We start from the raw sequence: 7,808 nt of genomic DNA on the forward strand, positions 1-7,808 counted from the left end.
GCTGTAGCCTCTGCGGTGTGAGAAGGATTATTATGTAGATGATTTAGACAGCTGTGACAGTCTTGTTCCAGTATGGTGACCCTCTGCCTTCCAGAACGTAATCTGACAGTCACAAAACACTGAGCAACTTCTTTCATAGATAGAGGGCCTTTAATCATGTCTAGAGCAACTATGCATCCTTCATTATTATGTGGGTGAGCTTAGTCATATCATTTGCTATTCACGTATTAATTAAAATTGTGTCAATTTGAATATTATAAAAATGTAGGCAATTTGACAACTTAAATTCTAAACACTGAGAACCTGTTATTTTGATTTAATTAGCTATGACTTCATCCCAGGATTTTGTTACCCCAGGGAGCAATATTACTTGTACAATGAAAACACATCAGTGTAGATTTTCCCTTCTATTATTACAATACTGGTCTTCCAGGAGACAGCGGTGCTCTTATCTTTACAGTGCAATAAAGCAGAACTGTTTTTTAGAAAAGTGTTTTTTGGCTTCAAAGGAAAGGTAGAAAAAATGCTGAAGAACACATTACAACATCGAAATTCTCACCAGCTTCTCATGTTGAAACACCCCACTGTTTGCAGTCAAGTGCACAGTGAATTGCACAAGACTTGTGCAGAGACTCTCAGCTGCCCTTTATCGGACAGTCCTGTTTACTGGCACCTCCATTCAAACACCCAGAAGTCACAGGGTGGCAGGACAAGGCAAACGATCTACTCAAAACACCAGAGAAGCTGCCAACAATAGCCGCCTGCTATCTCCTGTTCTCCCCAAGATACTGTCTGCCCTGAGCAGGTATGGCAACCATTCAAAACATTCTCTGGCTTCACTTTCTATTTCTGTTTTGCTCAGGAAATCTGTGCTGCTTCTGAGGCCTGCTTAACCACAGGTACAGTATCAGCAAACATGCACTACGTTGTACAATAGTTTTTAAAAAGAAAGGATACCCAATAAGAGGAAATACAGTGGCTGTCAGTGCTGATGCCTCAGAGCACTGGGTTTAGGGACTGAGTCCAGACTGTGTGGAGCATGCTTGTTCTCCCAACATTTACTCTGGGGATTCCAGTTTCCTGCCATAATCCAAACCCATGCTCCCCAGTTTAAATAAATTACCCCCATAAGCCTACAGTATGTGTGTGCCCTGCAAAGGATTTTTACCCTGGTGTGAAGTCCAGCTCTTCACGGTTCGGGCACGGTCCAAAACACGCTCAAAATCTCAAGGGAAAAAATTCCCCCCCACTTGTAGAACCACTGCTTTCTAGCTCATCAGGTGTACAGGAATCAGACCTTACTGTGCACTTCTATAAACAGCAAGAAGGGATTACGTCTTCTCAGCACGATCACCGTGGAGTGTTTCCAGACGGATAATGTGTCTTAAATTTAGTACAACTTCCACAAGCATTCCAGATCTATCCAGTGGGTGTACAGAGACTAAGTCTAATCCATTGTAGGGATTCTAGTTTCCTAATCAAGATGGTGAATGGGTCCACTTGCAGAGAACGGGTGTTAAATTCCCATAATTTCAAAAGAAAACTTGACCTAACAATCAAAGGTTGAGTGAAATTATGTCATTTCTTTATGTCACAACCATTACACAGCCATTCAAAAGCACGGCAATTAGTTCAGCCATTCACTTTCAACATCATATCAAACAATGCCTCTTTTCAGGGCTGTGAAAATTATCATTCTTCAAAAATAGCGATGGGCAGGCACTCTCCACACCTACATCCACGCCTGACAGTCCACGCAGTGTCTCGGAGAAGCCTCACGTACTGCTCTGGACCGGACTGCGTGCGTGACGCACTGCTATTCAAGCCCACTGTGATTCTCAGGTTTCAAGAGCTACTGTGTTCTGTTAACTGGAGAAATTTAAGTCACTGCCCTCACATCTAAACCAAAGGTTAATGAGCTGAAACTGAATGCTACACGTGAAACTCTTCCTCTTGGAAGGTGTATTGGTAATATCCTCTTCACAGCCATCCTGAAACTCTTTGGCACATATTGCTTTGGATTATCCGATGAACCAGAGAGCGGAAGCTGAAACTGCATCGCTATTTATTATTACCAGTCCAGCTGGAAAGGAGGGCACAGAATTAATATTTACATACAGTATACAGCAAGAAATGGTTGTGTATCTGTAATGACAGCCCAGGGTTCTGGAAGTGTGTTGAGTGAAGGGGTGGGGGCAAACTGGAGAGGTGAAGTGGGGGCTGTGCGTGGGCACTGACCAGGAACAGTGGTGGGGGAGGGTATTGGGAGTGTCATGTTTTCTCTTGTGGAAAAGAAGAGCTTAGCATTTCCTTTGTTACAAGAAATGGTCCCATTTATTCACAGACATGTTCCATTTTTAAAACGCCTTTGAGGATGCTGCTCCCCTTTACTAAAAAACAAAGTACATGAACCAATCGAAATGCTGCCATCCCCCCAAACTGCCTTGATTTCACAGGGGAAAACCCTGTGCTGACTTTGCTCAAGCCTTGTGCCGTTTCCCTTTCCCCCACCTTGAGTAGTGCCTGTCTCGACAGTAAGCTCCTCCTTCTGGCTGAGACGAGCATCATCTTGAGGGCGGCTCAGTGACGCAGGGCAGCATCGCTGCCTCACAGCGCTGGCACTCGGGGCTCCGTTCAAGACCTGGGGAGCTGTCCGTGTGGAGTTCATCACGCGGTTTTCTTCAAGGTGCTCCAGTTTCCTCCCGGAGTCCAAATACATACTGGTGTGTGTGTGTGCCCGGCGATGGACTGGCCCAGACACCCTTGTGCACAAAAAACATACCAAGAACCCACCCATGTGAGAAGATAACTAATACAAACGGTGTGAAACTCATTTACATCTTTGATGTGTCCTTTTTGGAAGCTCCTAGTGGCAGGACTGTGGTTATTAAAGTCCTTTTACAGGACAACCTGCCACACAAGGAGCAGGAAAGTAACAGACACAAGACTAATCCTCCATGCTTGCAAAGCAAAAATGACAAAGCTTGCCTTAAGAGGGAGACAACAGTCCTCATCATTACAGCTCTAACTAAAAATTAACTTTTTAAAAACAAAATTGAATGTTCAGTTGCTGGCTTGTATGTGCGATGCATCATGAATCTACAGAATGACGATTTCAGTCGGTGCATCCATCTGTCTAGCCCAGGAAAGAAAAGTTCATGCTCAGTTAACACACCACTAGTGGCAAGCAAGGAAGGATCTGCATCTAAAAACCTTCATGGTACAGCACGTTAGCTACACCCCTGTACCACGCAGGGAGAATGGTCTGATGGCGTGATGAGCCAACACACCCTGTATGAGCCATTTGAATCTGTCACGCAGTACCAGCACTGGAGTAGCTCACAATCTCTCATTATACTCCTGCTGGTCCCAGAAGTCAAAAGCTGAGAGAACATTAGTCAACCCATATCAAACCAGCCCCGGCCGCAACTCTCTGTGATAGTGTCAGACATCCTGGTTAGACCCAGCTGCTGCTAGAACCCAGACACAAACCAGTAACATGGTCCTGGGTTCAGGGGTCTCAACCCGCTCTCTGAACTAACATCTTTACTGGCTGAGCCCGGGTTCGATTCATTTTTCGTAGTGGTGAACGGCAATGTTCAGTAACCACAGTAACCACCCCACGATAAATGAAATAGGTCCTGTAGGAAAACGCAGAGCGTCATCTGACAGGGCTTACAAGCGGATAATCACATTGTTACCAACTGCAGATGAACTCAAAAGGTGCTGACAGAAATAACGTTAGGGGGCATATGACATCATGAGGACTTAACATTAAATTATTCATCATAATCTCAATGTCAATACAATAATAACACCGTATTATGGGCAAACAAAGGAATTCACTGGCTCTTTCACATGGTGTGGTAAACGGATCACATCAATCTCGTGAAAAGTATTCTCTACATACTAAAGAGCACTTAAATTCTCTTTCCAACAACTGTTTACAGAATTCTAATAAGTACTCTACATAAACCATATGAATACATGTAAACTGCTCTCTGGACCAGATTGTTCAAGGTTAATTGTTTTTACTGGCATAAAAACCTGTTCACAGAAGTCCACGGCTTTAAAGTCAATAATGAAATAAATGATGAGCGCTGCTTCTTTTTCAGTGAAAGAAAGCCTTGTCGCTGAGAATTGACCATTAAGAACTAGTTTTGACACAAGAGGTTATATATTATGAGGACAGAAAGGTTAGACTTATGATATAAGACAAAGAAATGAAAATATTAGAATGTGTTTTGTTAGCTTTTCCCTATCAGTAACCATTACATTTCTGAATAAATATGCATGACTGATACAATATAAATTGTCGTGTTTATTTTGTAATAAATCCACCAATAGCATCAACTGCATCTGATACCAAATAATGAAACAAATGAAATCATTAAAAAAATGCATTTTGCACCCATTAACAACAGGTTATTTTGAGATGTGCAGTATCATTTTGACTCGTTTTACTTGTGCTAGGAGTTTTTGTGGAAAAAAATGAAATCACTGTTCCAGAATTGCAATTGAAGAACTGGCCTTTAAGATTAAGATAAAGATAATTAAATTGTTAACTTCATTGGTCACTATATGAATGACTGTATCACTGTCAGCACAGAAAGGATAATTTACAGACTATGTATCTAATAAATAATGGATTCAGCTTGTTCTGTTGGGTTTTAAAATTCTCATCCATTTTCCATCTTCTCCACGAACGGCTCAACTGCGTTCTTGGAGCACAGGGCTGTCCTGTAGTGCTTGGAACACTTCCTCAGTCAAACGCTGATCTTCCAGATCCCCCCCATGAAGGAAAATCCAAAACTCATTTCTGAATCAGCCAGAAAGTTCACATTTCAGTTTTCTTGAGTTTTTCTCGAGAATCATCCCTTGCGAATGATCCATCAAAATACCATCATTTTTTCACATAGAATAATTTTGCCACCTACACACCCATCCAGTTTCTAAATACTTCATCCAAATTAGGGCCACAGGGGAGCCGAAGTCTATTCCAGCAAGAGGCAGGCGCAAGGCACGGTACACCCTGGACAGGACGCCAGTCCATTGCTGGGCAGATACCGATATAGACACAGTCACACACTCAAACCAGCATGTCTCTGGACTGTGGGAGGAAATTGGAGCACACAGAAGAAACACATCACGAACAGGAGGAGATCATACAATCTCCAGGCAGGTAGCACCCCAGGTCTGGAACTGAACACAGAGCCCCAGCGCTGAGGCAGCAATGCTGACCCATGAGCCACCCTGCTGCTGTTTGCCACCTATCACACCTCCAACCAGAACTGACAGGATGCATCATCTCTCATGGGTAGAAGCAGTTCAGGTGGGGAGCTGTGTCAGCATGCGCAGGCTGCAAAGGAACAAGTAAAGGTTTATTCCCTGCTGAAAAGAGAAGGAAACACAACGTTGTGTTTTCTTTCTTCTCTTTTCGGCATGGAATAAACGTATTACTTATCTCTCATGGGTGCCTAACACCATGGATATAAACTGTACACATACAATAACTGAAAAGCTGAAATATAAAAACACTTTAATACATACAGTACAACAGGTATCTCATAATGCTTCAGGACACTGTGTGCACATTACAGTAGTTCAAAGTCAGTCATCGGCTTTTTCTATGAGAGTGATGCCCCAATTGGTTTAATAAAGCTGTTATATTCAAGTCTGCGTTTTACAGCACCATACTCTGGCTCTACCTAGATGAACTTCTTTGGTCTTTCCTGTTTCATCTCAAAGCATATTGCCAATCCATAACCAACTTTTAAAACAGGAAACACAAAACACATCTGAAACTCAGCTGCTCTGTGAAATGCACAATACTGAACAGATACTTTTGCAATTTTTTTACAAAAAGACATTCCCCTTGTCAGCCAAGCAAAACATTAACAGAACACTCGAGAAATAACTTTTAAATCAAATATCGTAAACCTGCTTAGAAGGAGGAAAAACTGTATGAACCCACTTCTTTCGGTGAGGCACACAACATCAAGAACCAAAATTATATGCGCCAAGATTATTTGTATCACGACTTAGTTTGAGGGTCTCATTTGAGATAGTCATCTAGGGTCAAGAACGTCAGATTGTTTCAAAGTTAACGTATATAGTTGCGGATATAATATTTCCATCAATTCGTTTCGATGCTTCAAAACAACCCATTTTCAACTCGATCAATACTATCTTATGAATTGATTAAATAGTACTATATAAATCGTTATATGTTTGAAGTCACAAATAAAGCCCTATGTAAAATCCTTTGGTTTATGTTTTTGGGTCTTGTACTTCAGACTACAATTTACAAGGCAAACCCTTGTTCTAAACGTCCTTGTTGGTCCGCACAGGGTTGGAAAAGGCGTATGTACTGTATGCTTGAGAGGGGTATAACCACGGCACTAGCAGAACTTAAAAATGCCCTTGAACCAGCTCCACGCATTTCAGCGTGCGATAGGCGAGAACGTAGTATCAAGCGCGTTATCCGTTCTGGACGTTTGGTCACGTAATAACAATACTACTGATAATAAACAAGTCAGCGAGTTTGCGTCCCCCCAAAAACCTTTACAGTATGAAAAGACTGTACGTCAGTTTAACCCTTTTCCCCCACAGCCCAAAGATCAAGACAGTGGACTCACACAGTGAAGTGGTAGACGAAGCACTTCCAGCCAGTTGGCCTCTCCAAAAAGTTGTAAACTCGTCCTTGAATGTTGGTCCGCGAAAACAGGGGGCGCTTGCAACTATATACGGACATCCTGGGGTCGAAACTCACCCCGGGGTGAGGGGGAACCGGGTGGGAGACATCCACAGCAATCTCGACCTCCGGGTGGCAGCCGGGGCCGGCTCTTTTGTTGTCGGGGCCGCTGCCGCTCTCCGGCTGTAACCCCGACTGCATGGGCTCATAGGACGGGGTGCCCACATTCTCGGACATCTCCAGCCCCGACGGCCGCCGGCTGGGTCCGCCCTTCCTTGAAGCCGAGTTCCTCCTTCCAAAAACCCATGTGCTCCTCTTTTTAGAGGTAGGAGATGACATATCGGTTGAATGGAATTAACGACTCTGGTTGTCCAAAAGCAGTAGGTGACAGTACCCTTGGCGAAGTCCTTCTTAAGCGTCTATTTCTGTACAGGAAAAGAAGTGTCGTTAAAACCTCAGAATTCATCGCCTTTTCTTAGTACAACCTTACAGGCATAATAATAATAAATGACACTTTGCAAAGAAAATTAAAGTACTGCCTAAATTTAAACTAAAACGAGACAATACATTTTGTAAATCTGCTAAGTGTTTGAAGACTTTTTTTCGCGTAGAAAGTCGTGCGCAGTTGTGTTTAGTAGTTTTTTTCCCCGATTGTAACATATAATAGCTAAATCTTTAATTTTCCATCAGTAAATCAAAAAAAGTAAATCACCTTAATCGTGCTTGTTTAAAGAAAACGAATTTCCAGTCAACGCAGCGAAAACGGATATTCAAAGGCAAGAAGTATGGCTCAGTTTTCTTTAATTGAAAATAATCAGTCTCCCGGGCTTTGATGCGTCTCCGTTGGCAGTGAACGAAATAAAGCATTTTTGAAAAAGTAATGATAATTAGACTTTTGTTTTTAACTTACCGTTACATGTTAAGAGAGGTATCAATTGGTTTGCTGCTTCATTGCAAAAAAAAAAATCAGGGATAAAGAACCAACCATATCATAACACTTTTTTCACAGTGCAATTTTTCTTACCGCATGTGTGTTTTAATTCAACCAAGGGCTGGGCTTCCTTTAACTAACGTAAATGGCCACTGAAAATAAGTGGGCGTGGTCGGTACAGAA

General features: G+C 42.5%; 1 protein-coding gene across 4 annotated transcripts in view; it reads right to left on the reverse strand.

Annotated features, from left to right (window-relative positions):
• Window positions 1-7,743, reverse strand: part of kcnq1.1 (potassium voltage-gated channel, KQT-like subfamily, member 1.1) — a 283,894-nt gene extending 276,151 nt beyond the window's left edge. For 3 of the 4 annotated variants that reach the window (XM_088610908.1, XM_088610905.1, XM_088610909.1), the window contains exons 1-2: window positions 7,605-7,743; window positions 6,639-7,119 (exon numbers count right to left, since the gene is read on the reverse strand). In XM_088610908.1, coding sequence (XP_088467034.1) covers window positions 6,639-7,033 — 395 coding nt within the window. In that variant the 5' untranslated portion in view covers window positions 7,034-7,119; window positions 7,605-7,743. Of the gene's footprint in view, window positions 1-6,638; window positions 7,120-7,406; window positions 7,560-7,604 lie in introns of those variants that run through there. The other variant, XM_088610907.1, reaches the window with a different exon arrangement.
• Between the last annotated feature and the right edge of the window lie 65 nt (window positions 7,744-7,808).

The sequence above is a fragment of the Lepisosteus platostomus genome, chromosome 18 (genome assembly GCF_059453375.1).
Source record: "Lepisosteus platostomus isolate fLepPlt1 chromosome 18, fLepPlt1.hap1, whole genome shotgun sequence".
NCBI lineage: Eukaryota > Metazoa > Chordata > Actinopteri > Semionotiformes > Lepisosteidae > Lepisosteus > Lepisosteus platostomus.